This window comes from Tachyglossus aculeatus, chromosome 25 (genome assembly GCF_015852505.1).
Source record: "Tachyglossus aculeatus isolate mTacAcu1 chromosome 25, mTacAcu1.pri, whole genome shotgun sequence".
Classification (NCBI taxonomy): Eukaryota; Metazoa; Chordata; class Mammalia; order Monotremata; family Tachyglossidae; genus Tachyglossus; species Tachyglossus aculeatus.
In genome coordinates, this window is record NC_052090.1 from 10351927 (window position 1) to 10373918 (window position 21992).

General features: G+C 46.4%; 1 protein-coding gene across 1 annotated transcript in view; it reads right to left on the reverse strand.

Annotated features, from left to right (window-relative positions):
• The window catches only part of GAREM1 (GRB2 associated regulator of MAPK1 subtype 1), a 161694-nt gene that overhangs the window by 4093 nt on the left and 135609 nt on the right, over positions 1-21992 (reverse strand). Inside the window, 2 exon segments of the mRNA XM_038766732.1 lie at positions 13123-13929; positions 13931-14299. Of these exon segments, the coding sequence (XP_038622660.1) occupies positions 13123-13929; positions 13931-14299 (1176 nt within the window).

A 21992-nucleotide genomic window follows, 5' to 3' on the forward strand; every position in this document is an offset into this window, starting at 1 on the left:
AACTCGAGTGATAAAAGAGGACTTGAGGCAGGGTTAAAGGATCAGACAGATCATCATCATCATCATCATCAATTGTATTTATTGAGCGCTTACTATGTGCAGAGCACTGTACTAAGCGCTCGGGAAGTACAAATTGGCAACATATGGAGACAGTCCCTACCCAACAGTGGGCTCACAGTCTAAAAATGATGAGTTGCAGAGATTGAGTGCCTGGCCCATAGTGCTTAACATATACCGTGATTATTGTTAGTTCACACACAACAGGAGGGGAAGGGAGAGAGTGGGGAGAAACGAGAGCTGAGGGGAATGGCGCTAAATCACGTGAGCTGCCAGAGAGAGGATCTGGGGCCAGACAAACACCTGGAGGCTGCTGAAATACTTAGGAACCGTGAGTTTCTTGAGGATCTTTCCGGGAACCGGTGACAAGCCGGTGAAACTCGAGTGATAAAAGAGGACTTGAGGCAGGGTTAAAGGATCAGACAGATCATCATCATCATCATCATCAATTGTATTTATTGAGCGCTTACTATGTGCAGAGCACTGTACTAAGCGCTTGGGAAGTACAAATTGGCAACATATGGAGACAGTCCCTACCCAACAGTGGGCTCACAGTCTAAAAATGATGAGTTGCAGAGATTGAGTGCCTGGCCCATAGTGCTTAACATATACCGTGATTATTGTTAGTTCACACACAACAGGAGGGGAAGGGAGAGAGTGGGGAGAAACGAGAGCTGAGGGGAATGGCGCTAAATCACGTGAGCTGCCAGAGAGAGGATCTGGGGCCAGACAAACACCTGGAGGCTGCTGAAATACTTAGGAACCGTGAGTTTCTTGAGGATCTTTCCGGGAACCGGTGACGAGCTGGTGAAACTCGAGTGATAAAAGAGGATTTGAGGCAGGGTTAAAGGATCAGACAGATCATCATCATCGATCGTATTCATTGAGCGCTTACTATGTGCAGAGCACTGTACTAAGCGCTTGGGAAGTACAAATTGGCAACATATGGAGACAGTCCCTACCCAACAGTGGGCTCACAGTCTAAAAATGATGAGTTGCAGAGATTGAGTGCCTGGCCCATAGTGCTTAACATATACCGTGATTATTGTTAGTTCACACACAACGGGAGGGGAAGGGAGAGAGTGGGGAGAAACGAGAGCTGAGGGGAATGGCGCTAAATCACGTGAGCTGCCAGAGAGAGGATCTGGGGCCAGACAAACACCTGGAGGCTGCTGAAATACTTAGCAACCGTGAGTTGCTTGAGGATCTTCCCGGGAACCGGTGACGAGCTGGTGAAACTCGAGTGATAAAAGAGGATCTGAGGCAGGGTTAAAGGATCAGACAGATCATCATCATCAATCGTATTTATTGAGCCCTTACTATGTGCAGAGCACTGTACTAAGCGCTTGGGAAGTACAAATTGGCAACATATGGAGACAGTCCCTACCCAACAGTGGGCTCACAGTCTAAAAATGATGAGTTGCAGAGATTGAGTTGTACCTGTTCGTGGCGGGAACTCCGTTCAGCAGATTCAGAGTTTAGAAAAGCAGGCCCGTACCCTGTTCTGAGAACTACTACGCTCTTGAAAACGGGGACAGGGCCTCTCCCAAGGGGTGAGGCAGCTTTAAAGGCAGAGGCTTCTATCCTGCAGGGCCAGGCCGAGAAGGACGGTCTCACCCGGCCCCAACCTGCCGTATCCGGGCTTCCCAAAGGGGCTGGCCAGACGGTGGCTCTCCCTCGGCCATTCTGCCAAGTTTGCAGCCGGGACTCGGCAAGCCCGTCCGACAGCGCGGGCAGCTCATTTTCCTGGTGGCAGGACATTTACAATGTCGTTTGCTCCACTGACAGGAGGAGGCAGATTGCACCTGCGTCCTGGTTGGCCCCAGCTAGCAGGACGGTACTCATCAAACACCTTTCCCATCCCGAGGCGCTGCTTGCCGCCTTGGCGGCCATCCAGTTTTGCTCCTCTGGAAGAACCGGGGCTTCCACCCTTTGTGCCAGGGCAGCCACTGAGTAACCGCAAAGAGGGAAACTGCTCTGGAAACGGTCGTTCGACTTTGTTTAAACTAATTGTGTTGATAAGACAATTTTTTTTCATGGTATTTGTGAAGCGCTTACTACATGCCAAGCACTAATGTAAATGCTGGGCCTCGCAGGCGGCGCGGGTGGGAGCGAAGGCTCTGGAAATCCCCTTGCCCTTCCTCATCCTCGGACTGTCTTTTCCTTCTCTCATCATCATCATCAATCGTATTTATTGAGCGCTTACTATGTGCAGAGCACTGTACTAAGCGCTTGGGAAGTACAAATTGGCAACATATAGAGACAGTCCCTACCCAACAGTGGGCAAAGTCTTTTCTCTCCCGGGAAGTGCAGAATTCCCACCGCTCACCTCCTCCAGGAGGCCTTCCCAGACTGTACTTCCCAAGCACTTAGTACAGTGCTCTGCACACAGTAGCCCCCTCTTTCCCCTCCCCAACCCCCCCCACCTTACCTCCTTCCCCTCCCCACAGCACCTGTATATATAATAATAATAATAATAATAATAATAATGATAGCATTTTTTAAGTGCTTACTATGTGCAAGGCACTGTTCTGGGCACTGGGGAGGTTGCAAGGTGATCGGGTTGTCCTTCGTGGGGCTCGCAGTCTTAATTCCCATTTTGCAGATGAGGTAACTGAGGCACAGAGAGGTAGAGTGACTTGGCCAAAGTCACAAAGCTGACAAGTGGTGGAGCCGGGGTTTGAACTCATGACCTCTGACTCCAAAGCCCAGGCTCTTTTCCACTGAGCCACGCTGCTTCTCTGTGTGTATATATATATATAAATATATATGTTTGTACATATATATTACTCTATTTTACTTGTACATATTTATTCTATTTATTTCATTTTGTTTATATGTTTTGTTTTGTTGTCTGTCTCCCCCTTCTAGACTGTGAGCCCGCTGTTGGGTAGGGACCGTCTCTATATGTTGCCAACTTGTACTTCCCAAGCGCTTAGTACAGTGCTCTGCACACAGTAAGCGCTCAATAAATACAATTGAATGAACGAATGAATACTAAGCACTGGGGTGGATACAAGCTACTCAGGTTGGACACAATCCCTGTTCCACACTGGGCTCTCGGTCTTAATCCCCATTTTACACATGCGGTAACTGAGGTACAGAGAAGTTAAGTGACTTGCCTAAGGTCATACAGTTTACAGTTGTCAGCTGTGTGACTATGGGCAAGTCACTTCACTTCTCTGTGCCTCAGTTCCCTCATCTGTAAAATGGGGATTAAGACTGTGAGCCCCCCCGTGGGACAACCTGATCACCTTGTAACCTCCTAGCGCTTGGAACAGTGCTTTGCACATAGTAAGCGCTTAACAAATGCCATCATTATTAAGTGGTAGAGCCGGGATTAGAACACGGGTCCTTCTTACTGCCAGGCCCGTGCTCCATCTACTGGGCCACACTGCTTCTCAGGGTTGCGTCTGTGTCAGTGTGATTCAGCACCAGACATTAGGTTTGCTCTGTAAGAAAATGTAACTTAAAACACACATTTCTATAGGAAATTTGGGGTGGGAACAGCAAGTTCTTGGGCTAGCTTAGACCCAAGAAAGCCTGTGGGTCCACCGTGTCAAACGACCCACTTCACTTCCTTTAGGTGTAAGCCATTATGGGCAGGGAATGTGTCTACCAACTCGATTGTATAGTATTCGCCCAAGTGCTTAGGAGAATCCAATATAACAAAGCTGGTAGACCTGTTCCCTGCCTTCAAGGGAGCTTCATAACAGTTCATTTGTACATATTTATTACTCTACTTGTACATATTTACTACTCTCTTCCCCACAGCACCTGTATATATGTATATATGTTTGTACACATTTATTACTCTATTTATTTATTTTACTTGTACATATCTATTCTATTTATTTTATTTTGTTAGTATGTTTGGTTTTGTTCTCTGTCTCCCCCTTTTAGACTGTGAGCCCACTGTTGGGTAGGGACTGTCTCTATATGTTGCCAATTTGTGCTTCCCAAGCGCTTAGTACAGTGCTCTGCACATAGTAAGTGCTCAATAAATACGATTGATTGATTGATTTGTACATATTTATTACTCTACTTGTACATATTTACTACTCTCTTCCCCACAGCACCTGTATATATGTATATATGTTTGTACGTATTTATTACTCTATTTATTTATTTATTTTACTTGTACATATCTATTCTATTTATTTTATTTTGTTAGTACGTTTGATTTTGTTCTCTGTCTCCCCCTTTTAGACTGTGAGCCCACTGTTGGGTAGGGACTGTCTCTATATGTTGCCAATTTGTACTTCCCAAGCACTTAGTACAGTGCTCTGCACATAGTAAGCGCTCAATAAATACGATTGATTGATTGATTGATTTGTACATATTTATTACTCTACTTGTACATATTTACTACTCTCTTCCCCACAGCACCTGTATATATGTTTGTACATATTTATTACTCTATTTATTTATTTATTTTACTTGTACATATCTATTCTATTTATTTTATTTCGTTAGTATGTTTGGTTTTGTTCTCTGTCTCCCCCTTTTAGACTGTGAGCCCACTGTTGGGTAGGGACTGTCTCTCTATGTTGCCGATTTGTGCTTCCCAAGCGCTTAGTACAGTGCTCTGCTCATAGTAAGCGCTCAATAACTATGATTGATGATTGATGATGATGATGATATTAATGATGTGCATATAGCTATAATTCTATTTTTTTTGACGGTTTTGATACCTGTCTACATGTTTTGTTTTGTTCTCTGTCTCCCCTTTCTAGACTGTGAGCCCGTTGTTTGGTAGGGACTGTCTCTATATATTGCCGACTTGTACTTCCCAAGTGCTTAGTACAGTGCTCTGCACAGAGTAAGCACTCAATAAATAACGACTGAATGAATGAATGAATGCTAACGTCCAGTTTTCTCATCAGGTCTGGAGAAACTCCCTGGACATTTAGGCTCTGGACCGATTTTAAAATAGCTTCATTTATGAATAAGTTCTCCAGGGAGATAACCCACCCCCTGCCCCTTAAATTGGGGCTCGCAGTACTAATCGCTCTAGACTGTGAGCTCACCGTGGGCAGGGAACGTGTCTGCCAACTCTGTTGTACTGTACTTTCCCAAGAGATTAGTACAGTGCTCTGAACACAGCACTCCATAAATATGATCGATGGGTTGAATGTGCCGCACAGAGTGACCTCCGGGTTGTTTGGGGTGCTCATCGACCCAGTTTAATAGCTCCACTAGCCTACAGGGAGTTAGGGAAGGACACCAAAGTAGGAGCCCGGAATCAAGTGATTATTACTTACAAGTGCAAGTTTGGCTCCCAGTTACTGAGGTGCCATAGGGAAAAGATGATGCAACATAAAAGCCAGGTTGCTTTAGAGAATTCCCTCAATTATGGGATTAACCACTAACAGAAAAGATTTGTTTCAGAATTGACACCATCTATCTAAAAACGAAATACATCTACTTTACCGTGTTTCAGCAGGCATTTAGGGAATCAGTGACTAGAGGGTAGTCTCCCTGCCTTCAAAGCCCTACCAAAAATCCTCCTCCAGGAGGTCTTCCCAGACTGAGCCCCTTCCTTCCTCTCTCCCTCATCCCCCTCTCCATCCCCCCATCTTACCTCCTTCCCTTCCCCACGGCACCTGTATATATGCATATATGTTTGTACATATTTATTACTCTATTTATTTTACTTGTACATATCTATTCTATTTATTTTATTTTGTTAGTATGTTTGGTTTTGTTCTCTGTCTCCCCCTTTTAGACTGTGAGCCCACTGTTGGGTAGGGACTGTCTCTATATGTTGCCAATTTGTACTTCCCAAATGCTTAGTACAGTGCTCTGCACATAGTAAGCTTTCAATAAATACGATTGATGATGATGATAAAAATCACATCTCCATCAGGAAGCCTTCCTTGACTAATCAATCTCTCATCTCCCCACCCTTTTTCCTTCCCTCCCGGATCACCTATGCCCTTGAGTCTGTACCCCCTAAGCACTTAGGTGCTTACCCTTATACTTGCTTGCTGTGTCTCCGTGCAATCTAATGGGGAAACACTAGATTGCAAGATCCTTGAGGGCAGGGAGCATGTCGACCAACTCTATTCTACTGTACTTTCCCAAGCACTTATTCCAGGGCTCTGAACTCAGTAAGCACTCAATAAATGCCACTGATTGATTGAGGTGGGCAGGGTTGAATTGGTAAAACATTTCCAGCTCTTTTCCCTTTACAGGAACACTTTTCTTTTCTTGTAAATCCCTACTTCATTCACTCCAGCCCTTCCTGAATCAGAGACCGTTTAAGAAAGGTAAACACAGAGCACTTATCACTGAAATGTTTTTTGCTTAACAAGCTTCCAAACAAAAGGTACCATCACCCAGCAGTGTTTGCTCAACGCTGATTTAATGGACTAAACCAACCACAAAAATGAATCCAACCTGCCCAAGTAGTTAAAAAAGAAAAATAAAATAATTAACCCTCCTTCACATTGAGTGGCTTAGTAAAAAGAGCCTGGCCTGAGAGTCTGAGGAGGTGTTTCCTAATCCGGACTCTGCCACTTGCCTGCGTTTTACCTTGGGCAAAACGCATCATTTCTCCATACCTTAGTTACCTTACCCGAAAAATGGGGGTCTAGACTGTAAGCTCCATGTGGGACATGGACCATGTCCATCCTGATTAGTTTAGATCTACACCGGTGCTTAGTACGGTGCCTGGAACATAGTAATCGCTAACAAATACCAGAACAAAACTGAGGCGGGGGGGAGATAGAGATAAAATTCAGATGTTGTTGCAGAGAAAGGTGTTCCCACTCGGAAGGATGGCAAAGGTGATGCCAGAGATAGGTCTCTGGGGCAGAAAGTCAGGGTTGGAAAAAGTCAGGGCCAACTGGTAGGATCTTTCACACACAGTTTCTAGTGGACTTTTCGGGAGTAAAATGTGAAAGTCATTTTTTTCACCAGGATGATGCTCCCTTTAGACTGAACCTTGCTGTCCTCATTGGGGCACTGAATCGAGCCAGTTTCAACTCCAATTCACCCACTTTATTTTGATTCTTTACCCCACACAGGCTTTTCCGGATGACAATAGCCAGACCATTCCGTAATTCTGTTCTACACTGAACCTTCTAACTTTGCTCTCTCTGAGTTCCAAGTTCCAATTCCATGCTCCTTCCTCTTCCTACATAATAAAATCATGCCAGCCTTAAGAAATCTTATTTATAAAGGGGCCTTTTATGCAAAAAGTTCACAACCCCAATAAGAAGGCATCACTAGATGTTTTCGGTCCAACAGAAATTGGAGGTTTGGAATCACAATGGAGCAATGAAACAAAACCCTATTTAGTAACCCACAGGAAGAGATGAGTTAGAAGAGTTAAGAGTTTGGTGAACATTTGCCCGGGTGTCGCTTCCTCTCCCTCCCCATTTCTGAATAATAATTATAATAATTGTGGTTTTTGTTAAGGGCTATGTGTCAAGCACTGTTCTAAGTGCTGGATGTTGGAGGCAAAGTCGGAGTTGAGATCCGTCTCTGAAATGGCCTCGGGTTGTCCTAGCCTCAGGCAAGAGGGGCTGGGCGATGGGGGTCAGGGGCATCAGTTGTGGGGCGGGAATGGCAGGTGGCTTTAAATGATAATTGTAGTATTTGTTGAGCGCCTGCTACGTTCCAGGCACTGTACTAGGCCCTGGGGGGGATTCGAGCAAATCAGATTAGACAGAGTCTCTGTCCCACATCGGGCTCACAGCCTTAACCCCCGTTTTACAGAAGAGGTAACTGAGGCACAGAGAAGTGACCTGTCCAAGGTCACATAAGCAGACAAGTGGCAGAGCCAGGACTAGAACTCATGTCCTTCTGACCCCCCAGGCCCGGGCTCGATCCACTAAGCCGGGGCAGGCTCGGAGAAGAAGGTACAGCCAAAGGGGCAAAAAGGAAGAAAATAAGTCCAGACCTGGGAAACTATGGATCACTTAGAGGGAGGAAGGGCCTCATACACCAAAGACAAAATTAACATCTCCTCCGGGCAGGGTTTCCGCACCAGAACGTGCCAATTTCTCCAAAGCGACCTTTATGTTTAGATCCCCAAGTTTATTAAAAAAAAAAAATCAAAGCAGCATTTCCACTGCCCAAGATACCAGAGTTAACATACTCCCCAGGATGGTGGTGGATAGCAATTCTTTTAACACGGGGAGACGGCAAGGAGGCAGCATTTAACTGAACACACACAGGAAGGCATCTGATCAACAATCCAACCGTGGGAGAGGATCTTGCCTGATCTGTTTAATTCCTCCAAAAGTTCAATCTCCATTTGGGGCCCGCGGCAAACAGAGAATTTGGGAATGGAGCCGATTTTGTTCCTTCCTTCTGGTTCCATTAAGGACAGCGCCCGACGCTGCTGAAATACGTCCAACTCAGAGGGCTGTTTTTCTCTGTCTTTAGTAAAGGCAGCATCTGTGTTACAGGGATGATTTGACAGAGGATATCCTGAAGGCCCATCCCGCCTACCCTGGGTGGGGTGGGGAATGGGTTCCGGGGCGGGGAGGGAGGAAGGGAGAACTGGGGATTCTGTCCATCCTGGGGGATGGGTGGAAGGAGGATTAGGGATGTTAATCAATCAGTGATATTTTATTGAGGGCTTACTATCGGCAGAGCACTATACTAAGCGCTTGGGAGAGGGAGAGTACAATACAGTAGTTAGCAGACACGTTCCCCATCTGCAATGGGCTCCTAGGGGACGAATGAAGGGGAGGGAGAATTTGGGGTTCTTACTTGGAGGATGGGTGGAGGGTTTAGAGAATTGGGATGCTGTCCAATCCATGGGATGGATGGAGGGAAGGAGGATTTGGGGGTGTTATCCTGGGGGATAGGTAGACAGAGGGGGAGGATTTGGGAATGCTATCCTGAGGGATGGGCAGAAGGCTGAAAGAATTGGGGTGCTTTCTACTCTACAGGATGGATGGAGAGAAGGAGGAGATGGTGGTGTTATCTGGAGGATCGGTGGGCAGAAGGGAGGCTTTGGGGGTGCTGTTCTGGGGGATGGGTGGATGGAAGGAAGGATTGGTGGTCCTATCCTGAAGGATGGTTGGAAGGCTAAAAGAATTGGGCTGCTGCCTACTGTGGAGGATGGATGGAGGGAAGGAGGATTTGGGGGGGTTTATCCTGGGAGATGGGTGGCCAGTGCTGCTGTTCACTGGCCATCTCGCTTTATCAGGGGTAGCCGAAGAGCGGCCTGGGTAAAAATCTGAGGAGAATTCCTCCCCAAAATATTGAAACAGAACCTCCTGATGGTTATACCCTGCAGACCCAATCCCATCCTCAACCTGAATTCTAAACAAGGGCCGGCTCTGCCCCATGTAACAAACCTCAGTGAACGTCCCTGAACATCCCTGAGGAAGTTTCATTCATGGCATCTTGGGTATTCAAGGGATGCTAGACAGGATGTCTTGAAGGGATGCCCTGAACCAAACTCCCTCAGTTTCTCTCTCTAGGTCCCACCTACGTGGTAGTTGCCCAAGACGGGGCAGCCCTTCCACAGCTGGGGCAATTTTCCACTCTAGCGAAGGGGCAGTGAAAAGTAAGCGGACGCCACTCGTCAAATCTGGCCAACTGACTGACAACTGATTGACGCCCAGATGATATCAGGAAGCACCGCCCAAGGTACCAACCACGTGACAGTGCTGTCTCTGAACAGGAGAGAGTTGGGCCCACTCATGCCAACCAGAGCCAAAGTCCAGTGATTCCCCGGCCGGGCCTGGGAGATAAAACCATGTACCGCCAGGCTGGGCCAGGACATGTAAGGGGAATGGAGAAAAACGCCAGGGCTTGGTCTCAGGGGGTTGCATCGGGCTCCCTCTGTCTCTTGACCTCTTTCCACTTAATGAATGGTGTCTCTCATTGAGGAGGGGCCGGCTAGCTCACTGCCTTCCATCCTGTCGTCGTCCTAGGGAGGCCGTCTGTCTTGTGAAGCACTAGAAACCCTTTGATGGATGTGGGAGGCAGTCTCTCCCCAACCCAGACTGTCTAGACCGTCCTCCCTTCCTCTCTCTCCCTCCTTCCCACCACCACAAGCTTCCTGCCATCTCTACCAGGAGGTGCCAGATGCCCTGCATGTCTGTCTGTCTGTCTCTCTCTTCTTCACTCACACAGGATGCTACTTTTTCCCATCCCCCCCGCACAGAAAGTTGTATTTCCTTCTGCGGGAGCCCTTGGATTTATTCCCCATCAAAGTTCTACTTTGAAAACAACAAACCAAAGCCACATCTAACGATCACGAGGCTCATGACAGCCCACGCACATCCTAAAAATGGGAAATTATTTCATGGTCCCAGAACTAATAAAAAAACATGACCGCCTATGAAATGCCTAAATCGCTCATTTTTAAAAATTTCTAAATAAAATTAAAGGATTTCGGGGCTCTACTTAACTCATATTATGTTCCAACCCGCCCTACAGCTTTGGAACATCTTCTTGACTCCAGAGAAAATGAGCTTGCTCTTAGACCTAAAATGGACAAAAACATTTTCTCTCCAGGTTCTTCAGTTTTGATTTTCAGCTTAGATTTGATTCCAGCATCGACTTTATTATTATTTTTCAGAGCGATCCTTGACCGCAAAATGATATACCAGACACAGGATACTCAGATCGGACACGGTTCCTGTCTCACGTGGGGCTCGCAGCCTAAGAGGGAGGGGGAAGGGGGATTGTTTCCCCCCGACTTTATGAATGAGGAAACTGAGGTGCAGAGAAGATAAGTGACTTGCCCAAGGCCACAGAGCAGACTAGTTGCAGAGCCAGGAATAGAACCCGTATCTCCTGACTCCCAGTCTTCCCTCTAGACTGCAAGCTCTTTGTGGGCAGGGGATGCGCCTTCTAACACTCCCATACCCTTGCAAGCAGTAAGTGGTCGTTCAATTAATTCATTCAATCCTATTTATTCAGCACTAACTGTATGCAAAGCACTGTTCTGAGCTCTTGGAAAAGTACAATATAACAATAAACAGACACATGACCTGACCACAACGAGCTTACAGTCTAGAGATGAGCTGACTGAGGTAACTGAGGCCTAGAGAAGTAAAGTGACTTGCTCAAGGTCACACGGCAGACATGTGGCATGGCCACTTGATTGATTGATTTTGGTTAGGCCACACTTCCTTCCTGTAGCAGACAAGGTGTCTCTTGGCATTCCCAATGTGATCCAGGCCCTTGCAGGTGAGGGGTGAGTTACACTCAGAGTACCAAAGAGGAAGAGACCGGGAATAATGCTCCGGGCTACAGCGAGCACTCGGCCTAACTGCTGAGGGAGCGACAGACACCTGACTTCCCTTCAATCAACTGACTGTATTTACTGACTACTTACCCTGTGCCGAGCACTGTAAGTAAGTCAACAACTATAATTCTATTTATATCTATAATTCTATTTATTTATATTGATGCGATTGATGCCTGTTTACTTGTTTTGTTGTCTGTCTCCCCCCTTCTAGGACGTGAGCCTGCTGTTGGGTAGGGATTGTCTCTGTTGCTGAATTGTACTTTCCAAGCGCTTAGTCCAGTGCTCTGCACACAGTAAGCACTCAATAAATACAACTGAATGAATCCCAGCCCTCACGGAATTTACAGTGTCTCCTCTCTCTCTGCTCCTGCATAATCCAATCTGAGGTTGGCTCTGTTTCAACGGACAGGAATCTTGTGGCCTAGATAGAGCTGGGTTCTAATCCTGGCTCTGCCACTCATCTGCTGGGCGACCATGGGCAAGTCACTTCACTTCTCTAGGCCTCAGTTACCTCATCTGTAGAATGGAGATTAAGACCGTGAGCCGCATGTTGGACACGGACTGCGGCCAACCTGATTAGCTTGTATCTACCCCAGCGCTTAGCATAGTGTCTGATATATAGTAAACACTTAAGAAGTACCATAAAAATGCCTTGGGACCAAACATGTGGAAAATCAAGAGAGGTTATTGGAACCAGATCCAGCCAGCATCAACAGGCCACATTTTAATCTCCTTAGGTTTGTCCTGTGCAGGAAATGACAGGCGTTCTTGGCAACTTCTAGAATAATACAATCACGCTGAGTTTCTGCATGTGATTCCTTTTCAGACACCCTAACAGTGGGTACTCTGTAAATGTTGGTAGGGATGATCTCGTGAAGTTTCTTTCCCCCATTTAAATTTGATTTTTCACCCAGCCAAGTTTCCAGTTCCAGGGAGATGTACATTGGAGATCATTCCAGGAAAATGAAGAGCAAACAGTACCATCTGATTGGGCTGCTTTCACCCAATAAATCAGTAAAAATTGAACAAACATTCTTTCTTAAGGACTAAGGCAGATTCCCGAGCTGTATATGTCCAATGAGACCCGATGATGTTATATGGTAATAGAACTTCCCAACTTACTGATACTGCACTAAATTCAATAAAAAATAAGTGAAATGAGTGCCAGTGCCCACGGTTTTAATTACCCAAGAGGTTAGAGGGCTGCAACTCTGCTTAAGGCAGGTTTTGGTTACCACTGTCTTTCCCTTTGGAAACGTGGTGGCTTTTGCTTCAGGTTTCATTCTCTAAAAGAAAAAAAAGTCTTCTAAACTTGAGATTCATCCTTAGCCATTTAAGTCCAAATCTTTAAGCTTCATAAAATTAACTACACCGAGGGTGACAAGCAAAGGAGACGTTCCTTAGCCAGACAACCGAGTGCTACGAGTAAGACATGAGAGAAGAAAGAGAACTAAAAAAAAAAAAAGACAGTTAAACATTTTAAAATTCAATGGTCTCACTGGAAGTTTCTGATCCTGGTGATGGTGGTAGGAACGTGATTATGATTTAAACTTTTACTAAAGATAAATTAACATCTGCTTGTCCTGAGAAACCTTCATAGATGACATTATTTTTGCCTTGGAACAGAAGGATGGAGAGAGGAGAGGGGTGGATGGTGAGAGGACTGGGACGGGAAGGGAGAGGAGCTGAGAGGGAGGGGAGAGAATGGGCAGGGAGGGAAGAGGATGGAAAAGGGGGTAGAGAGGAGCAGGTAGGGAGGAGAGAGGAGCGGGAAAGTGAAAAGCAATAACTTGACTGAATATCCCGTGCTTAAAAGGAAACGGACTGAAAGAACTTACGGCTTCGGATTTGGGAGGCACCGGAGGCGGAGGTAGGGCAACGTCCGACGACTTGTTCGCCGCGAGGGTCCCGGGGATGGGAACGGGAGGAGTTCCGCTCTGCGATCGGTCCAAACTCCGAGGTCGATCGCATTTGCTCTTTTCGCTCAGGGAGCGCGTGAGGGGCTGATGAGAGCCCCCTTCCGAGTCCAACCACAGTTCCTCGTAAGGAAGGTCCAGCCTGGCGGAGAGGCCCCCCGCCTCTTCGCCGACCTCAGGGAAGAGGTAATCGCTGCCACCGTCCCCCAGGTCCGGGTACCGGAGGGCGTCGTGGGAGAGGGTGGCCCACTCGGCGCCCGGATCCCGGCAGCCGTGCAGGTTCACCTCGCTGTTCCCGTGCAGGTTGTTGCCGTAGACGCAGACGGAGAGCCGGTGAAAGGAGCGGGTGAGCTCGTCGCGGGCGGAGCTCAGGGAGCTGGGCACGTGGCTGGGGCCGGGGCAGCGGCCCTTCTTGGGGCTCTTGCAGTCCTCGTTCCAGTCGGTCTTGACGTCGCGGACGGCCCGGGAGTACTCGTCGATGTCGAACTGCTCCTGGCAGATGCCCAGCCAGTGCTGGGCGACGGCCTCGGGCCCCGCCTCGCCGCCTCCCCGGGCCGAGACTTCGGGGAGGCTGACCTTGGGCACGCTCAAGTGCAGGGGGAAGTGCACGGGAACCACCCGCCCCGCCCGCAGGCCGCAGCACACCACCACCGTCTTGGTCTGGATGTTGACGAACTTGTAGCGGTGCCCTTCGCGGATGGAGTGGAGGTCGTAGGGGTTGCGGGGGGGGCGGGCTGGGCACGGTCACGTTGACGGGCAGCCTGGTCTTTTCCACGATGTTGCGGATGGTGTGCTCGCCCTCCTGCATCTGGAGCTCCAGGGGGCTGCGCGTGCTGAAGCGGCCCTTGCACTGGAATGGCAGGCTGACGCTCTCATTGGTCCTATGGTTCATGCAGATGAGGCACGGCATCTTGCCCTTGCCCAGTTTGCCGATGGAGTTGAGCTTTCCGATCTTCTTGAAGATGGTGTTGAGCCGGGACTTCTCCTTGGACGTCTTGGCGTAGAGGATCTCCGCCTGCCCCATCAAAGTCAGCTCGTCCCCGGTGCACAGGGTGATGTTGTAAACTTCGGTGTCTTCGTTGCACTCCCCCGAAGCAACCTGCAATACACACACACGCACGCACGTGCACGCACGCACAACACAGATCTCTCTTTAAGTGGCCCATTTTCCATTCGTGGAAAGCTGCCTCAAGCAATCGATACGTCAGTCGGTTGTGGCATGTACTGAACGTTGCGCTAAGCGCTTGGGAGAGCTCAACAGAGTAGGGAAACACGATCTCTGCCTTTGAGGAGCTTAAATCTGGTCAGGGAGACCCACCGAAAAATAGATCACAGGTAGCGGAAGCAACTGAGGATGTGAACCTCAATGCCACGCGGAGGCCGGCTAATCCAGGGAGGGCTTCCGGGGGGAGATGGAATTTTAATAGGGCTTTGAAGATGGGAAGAGTAGCAGCCTGCTGGATATGAAGGGGAAAGGAGTCCCAGACAGGAGGAAGGGCACGAGAGAGGGGAGATGTGAGGCAGCATGGCCTAGTGGATAGAACACAGGCCTGGGAGAAGGACCTGGGTTCTAATCCCAGCTCCGCTAGTCACTTCACTTCTCTGGGCCTCAGTCACCTCATCTGTAAAATGGGGATTGAGACTGTGAGCCCCACGTGGGACAGGGACCATGTCCAATTTAATGTGCTTTATCTACTCTAGCACTGAGTACAGTGATTGGCACATAGTAAGCTCTTAACAAATACCACAATTATTATTATTATTACTACTTGTCTGCTGTGTGACCTTGGGCAAGTCACTTCACTTTTCTGGCCTCAGGTCCCTCTTCTGCAAAATGGGCATTAAGACTGTGAGCCCCCTGTGGGGCAGGGAACATGTCCAACCTGATTATCTTGTAATACTACTACCACTACTACTAATAATAATGGTATTTGTTAAGGTCTTACTATGTGACAGGCTCTGTACTAAGTTATGGGGTAGATCCAGGCAAACTAAATTGGACACAGTGTCTGTCCCCTGTGGGGCTCCCATTCTCCCCAGCGCTTAGAAAACTGTGCCTGGCATACAGTAGGTGCTCCAAAAAAATAAAATACGTTGGTGTGAGAGGAGTGAAGTGTACGGGCTGGGTTATATGGAGAGAGGAGCAAGGATAGAAAGGAGGGAAAGAGGTGACTGAGAGCCTTAAATCTGTCGGTGAGAAGGTTCAACTTGATGAGAAAGCAGGTTAGTCAATGATAGTTTTAATATTAGTTTTTAGAGTACTCTGGCTCAGCCAGAAACGGATTTATGCTCAGTCTCCTTTAGATCAGACTTCAGTGGCAAAACCTGTGATAATAGCATTCTGCCTTAAGAAAATTCCACAGTTTCAGGGTTTCTTTAAGATCTTTTTGGGGGCAAGTGGGGAGAGGGATAATGAAAATCTCAGGGCACCAAAGTGATCATTAATTTTGTACGCTGAATGGATCTGTGCTTTGGCAGCTGTAGCTGATCTACGCTAAACCGTCAAACACTTAGAACCAGTTTCTGAATCTTACTGTCTTTTACTGAGCATTCTTGCTTCCATGGCACTTAAGCTGATGAGCTACTTGATCAAATTTGAGGGCCCATTAGTACCTAGGGCTGTTTCCATTTTCCGGAAAAAGAAACTGAGGTAGACGGAGGGAAAGCGTTGGTCCTCGGCTCTGGAAAACATCTCCCTCAGAGAAAAAGGAAGGGAAGGGACACCTTCCAGACCTCCCTGGAGCCATGATACTGACAATAATCCTGATAATTTTAATGATAACAGGCATTTGGTAGGCGCTCATTACATGTCAACCACTCTACAAAGTGGTTAGGTAGATACAACTGGGTAGGGACCGTCTCTATATGTTGCCAACTTGTACTTCCCAAGTGCTTAATACAGTGCTCTGCACACAGTAAGCGCTCAGTAAATACGATTGAATGAATACAAGATAATCAGACTTGACACAGTCCCTGTCCCACATGTGGCTCACAGTCTAGTAGGAGGAGGGAGGACAAGTAGACTGTATTTTGTAGACTGTAAGCTCATTTTGGGCAGGGAATGTGTCTGCTAATTCTGTTGTACTGTACTCTCCCAAGTGCTTATTGTAGTGCTCTGCACATAATAAGAGCTCAATAAATACGACTGAATCTCCATTTTACATTTGACGAAATTGAAGCCCAGAGAAGTTAAGTGATTTAATCTGCCTGCAAGTGGCAGAGGTGGGATTTAGGAATGCAGGTCTTCTGATTCCCAGGCCCATGCTCTTTTCATAGGGCCACACTGCCTACTTTCCTGGACCTGTATCTACCACCGCTACTACAACCTTGGTGATGTGCGGCTTTCTCACCGAGCTCAGAGCTGTTTCCTCTCGCCACTGTGGCTTCGGGAAAGATTTCTAGGTTCTGAAATAGTGCACACATTCCCTACCTCAAATCTCACTGAAGTACTTTAACCTCCCTCTCTCTAAGCCCAGAAGTGAGCCAAAATCACCTTTGGTGTTGGCCTCTTTCCTCTAGATTCTAAGTTCATTGTGGGCAAGGAATGTGTCTGTTCTATTGTACTCACCCCGTCACTTAGTACAGAACTCTGCACGCAGTGAACGTTCAATAAATAAGATTGACTCTGGTAGGACACCCTCTGGAGTGTCAATTTGCCAATTTGTACTTCCCAAGTGCTTAGTACAGTGCTCTGCACATAGTAAGCGCTCAATAAATACGATTGATGATGATGATGATGGAGGAGAAAGAAAGGGCAAGGATCATGCTAAGTCTACTGGACTCTCCCAAGCGCTTAGTACAGTGCTTTGCACCCAGTAGATGCTCAAGAAATACCATTGTTTGCTTGAAATGATTGACTGAGGGTCAGGCAACCTGGCTTTAGAGCCTAGCTCTACTAGGGGGTCCTTGAGAAACCCCGAAGAAAGTCATTTAATTGCTCGGTTGCTCCGTTTCATACCCATTAAATAGGGATAGTGCTAAACAGCTTGGATAGAAACCCGAGACGCACCTCAGGCAACAAAAGCAGTCTTTAGGTAGAAGAGCAGAGAAAAACACTATTGTAAATAAGAGCAAAGCCCTCTTACGTGAACAGTGGCTGTACATTCAGTTCTGCCATAACATGTGTTTTCATGACATGTTTTGGCTACAGTACCGTTAGGGAATTCAGGAACACTTTGCAGACAGTGTGAGCCTGTACCGAAGACACCACGTTGTTGGAAGGAAAGGTTTGTGAGCCTGCGTGAGGTGTCGGAAAGAGCGAGTCCCTGCGGTGTAGGATTTCCTTAGTGCAGCACAGGGTTTAACAAGAATCAATCCTATTTGTTGAGCACTTACTGTGTGCAGAGCACTGTAGTAAGCACTTGGGAGAGTACAATATAACAATAAGCAGACACACTCCCTGTCCACAAGGAGCTTACAGTCTAGAGGGGAGACATTAAAGGGAAGCATGTCAGGGTGGCGCAGAAGGGAGTGGGAGCAGAGGAAAGGACGGCTTAGTCAGGGAAGGCCTCTGGGAGGAGATGTGCCTTCAGTTAGGCTTTGAAGGCAGGGAGAGTAATCGTCTGTCAGATTTGAGGAGTCAGAAGGGCCTGGGTTCCAATTCTGGCTCTGCCACTTGTCTGCTGAGTGACCTTGGGTTGAGTAACACCACTTCTCTGGGCCTCAGTTCCCTCATCTGTCAAACTGGAATTAAAACTGTGAGTACCATGTGGAACATGGACTGCGTCCAACCCAATTTGCTTGCATTGATCCCAGGGCTTAGTACAGTGCCTGAAACATAGTAAGTGCTTAACAAATACCACCATTAATTTGTCCCTCTGAGTCTTGAATGTCCTCCTGGGTGACCTTACTGTTCCTTTCCCTTAGTTCCAGACAATAACGGCGTTGGTGAGAAAGCTCTTTACCTACCCTGGCCTCACCTGGAAGTTTTTTAGCACAAAACATGCCCAAAAAGGCAGGTGCCCTCTCGTCTTATTCATTTTACAGTATGGTTGGGATTTCCAATTGCTCGGCTTTATAAATTAAGAATGCACCTTAGATTTTTCACAGCAGTGACTGTTGACTGTCTTTGGAACCCAAAAAGGGTATTACGCAGATTAGATCCTTATTGCTCCCAGAATTTTGGCTCAGACAGATGAAAACTACAGATTTATGCTTCCCTCCAGATTCCAGTTTAGGAAGAGGAAGCTGTATTTTGAACGACTGGAAACATCACATTACTTTCACCAAGAGTTCTGGAGCCCAGCCTTCCCTCATCTAAAGGCCCCAGATGAGTTGGGGCCTAATTCAGAGTGAGGTTTTGTGGGTTTTTTTTAAATTGGCCCTTGTTAAGCATTTACTATGTGCCCAGCACTGTCCTACACATTGGGGTAGATACAAGTTAATCAGGTTGGATATAGTCCCTGTCCTACATGGGGCTTACAATCTAAGTAGGAGGGAGTAGGATTTTTAACCCCCTTTTGACAGATGAGGTAACTGAGGCACAAAGAAGTTAAGTGACTTGCCCAAGGTCACAGAACTCAGGTCCTCTGACTCCCACGCCTGTGATCTTTCCACTAGGCCATGCTGCTTTTCAGTTTGTAAATTTCTTAAAAGCAAGAATTAGACCAACCCTCTCAGTGCCTGGCACATGATAAGCACTTAACAAATACCACAATTATTATTGCTAATAATAATTAGTAGCAGAAGAAGCGGCGTAGCTCAGTGGAAAGAGCCCGGGCTTTGGAGTCAGAGGTCATGGGTTCAAATCCCGGCTCTGCCAACTGTCAGCTGTGTGACTTTGGGCAAGTCACTTAACTTCTCTGTGCCTCAGTTACCTCATCTGTAAAATGGTACAGATTTTACCATCTGTGGGAGCCCCCTGTGGGACAACTTGATCACCTTGTAACCTCCCCAGCGCTTAGAACAGTGCTTTGCACATGGTAAGCGCTTAATAAATGCCATTATTATTATTTTATTATTATTATTACTACCATTATTAACAGAAGTTGCATTGTGGGGATTCGAAGTCAGAGGGAATGTAGGAGTGTGTTTCTAGATCAAATAAATCCAAATTGCCACTATTAACTGCTGCAGCCTGAGATTCTTAGTTTTTTAAAAATCACACCAAGAAACAAAAAAATCCACAGCAAACGTGCAGTCAATCCACAAGTCCAAATCTGATGTCAACATTAATGTTAGCAATTAGCCACTGCATACATTATGAGGCCAACTTAGTAACCAATTTTGTGGTCGCTGTCGGTAACAGATGAAGAATGCCATAAATAAATGTTCTTCCTTTGGCAGCTGGGACCAGCAATCTGCCGGCAATGAGATTTGGGAAGATGTGATTGATTTGTTTCTGTGTTCCTTTTGCAGCAAATAGAAACAAATGTATTCAATCTAAGTGCTTTGGTATGTGAGCCTGGTTAACGTTTCAGTTGCACTGTTTCCTGGGAGGAAGCCATTCAAATTGTGTGTTATCTAAAACAACCCTAATAGGTCTAATCCAGGAAACGATTGGAATTTTACTGTACATAATGTCCGTTCAGGATTTATACCCAGTGGTCAAGGAATATTTTAAAACACTGATGTAATAAAGACAGTTTTTGCATTGATAGCTCTAGCATATGCACCCTATACCTAGTCCGTCTGCCCTAATGAAACAAACAAAAAAACAAATTGGAAAAATCAGGACCAGGGGATTGAAACGGAAGGCTCAATTATCAGCCTAAATGTTTAACTATGAAATGCATAAAAACATTTCGGGGATTTTCAAAAGCCTTTGACTGACAAATCTCCTTGCATTTATTTTCAGGTAAAGAACAGGAGATGAGGAAGGCCACTAGAATTATGAGGTACCTTGAGTCCATTTCTTCCCTTTGTGATTTCCCTTTAAAAAGTAGGGAGAGGATGAAGAAGGGAAATAGCAGGGACAATAGCATAACACAATCTGTATTGATCCCCGAATAATTTAGTTTACACAATTAAATGAATCTTGGCAGTTCATTGCCTGACTTTTCTCAGTGAAAAAATCAACATATAAAAATAACGGTAATTTTTACATTCCAAAATATAAACTGATAAATGCAAATTTGCATTTCGTTGACTATTTTCTTTTCAACCCTAGCTCTATTATAAGCAAATTCACACTGGTGATAAATGAGTAGATGAATCAATTTAATTTTCACTCAGCAGATTCAGAAGCACAGCAGGAACAAAAAGCTCGTAAAACGAAGATTTTTGCACTCACCTAACAAGACACTCACCCACTCACACACCCTCTCTCTGCCCCAGACAGCCTAACTCCTAGAGAGGAAAATGACCTGCATTAACTGTTTCAATGTTTAAGGGACGAGAAAGAAAATCAGTCAGTCAGTGGGACATATCGAGCGCTTACTATGTGCAGGGCACTGTAATAAGCACGTGGGAGAGGATGATACAGCCGAATCAGCAGAAGGGAGGCAGGCAGGTGTGGAATGCCAGTCATATTCCACAGCTCCTCGTTCAGAGCCGCCAACGGCCAATTTAAATGTCACCTGGCTTCTCCTGAAAACACTCACATGGGAGAGTCCTACGTTGGCTCGGCTAAGCGAGATGAACGTGATCAGAAAGATAAAAGGGAATAAACGTCATTCCGAGAACCACGAGCCCAAATCGACCTTTCCTTCAAGTATTTCTATGTACCCTCCCATATGTGCTGCGCCCCTTTGTTGCCAATGCCCTGGCAGGGACGTAGTTGGCATGAAGGACAGAGGGCACTGAGTAAAAGCCACTTGCACTAGGATCCATTCCACAGCTCAGGCACACGAGGCTTTTTTTTAAAAAAAAAAAAAAAAATAAAGAAACAACAACCGGGCATGCCGTCACCATTATGCGGCATTAGGCAAAATGAGAACCTTATTGCCTTAGTTCTGTTAAGTTTCTGCAGAAATACAGAAACCTTCCCTTTAACTCACAGGCATCAGGGACACTCTCTGACACCCTTGGGGAGGGTGAAGGCATCTCTCAGTTCAACCAATCAATCATATTTATTGAGCGCTCACTGTGTGCAAAGCACTGTACTAAGAACTTGGGAAAGTACATTCCCAAACTAAGCCAAGACCCCCTTTTCCTCAGCTCCCCTCCTCTCCTGATCGCCCTGACTTGCTCCCTTTGCTCTACCCCTCCGCTCCACAGCACTTGTGCATATATGTACATTTCTAGAATTCTATTTATTTCTATTAATGCCTGTTCACTTGTTTTGATGTGTATACATTTATCATTCTATTTATTTATACTGATGCTACTGATGCCTGTTTACTTGTTTTGATGTTGGTCTCCCTGCTTCTAGACTGTAAGCCCGTTGTGGGCAGGGATTGTCTCTCTCTATTGCTGAATTGTACTTTCCAAATGCTTAGTACAGTGCTTTGCACACAATAAGTGCTCAATAAATACAACTGAATGAATGATGAATGAATGCAATGTAAAATATAACAGAATTGGTAGATGGGTTCCCTGCCCATGACAAGCTTAGAGTCAGTATCATTATTATTATTAATATTAAAAAGAAGTCACTAAATTCATTAACATGAAAAAAAAACCCGTTCCTGCTGCCTCCCCCATATCTTGCCCTTACTGACCTGGCTACCTACTTTACTGAGAAAATTGAAACTATCAGGTGTGGTCACCCTAAAATCTCCCCGCTCCTCCTGCCCCTTCTTGCACATCTCCTCCAAGAGGCCTTCCCTGACTAAGCCCTCTTTTCCTTTTCTTCCACTCCCTTCTGCGTTGCCCTGACTTCCATTATTCCTCCCAGCCCCAAGACACTTCCG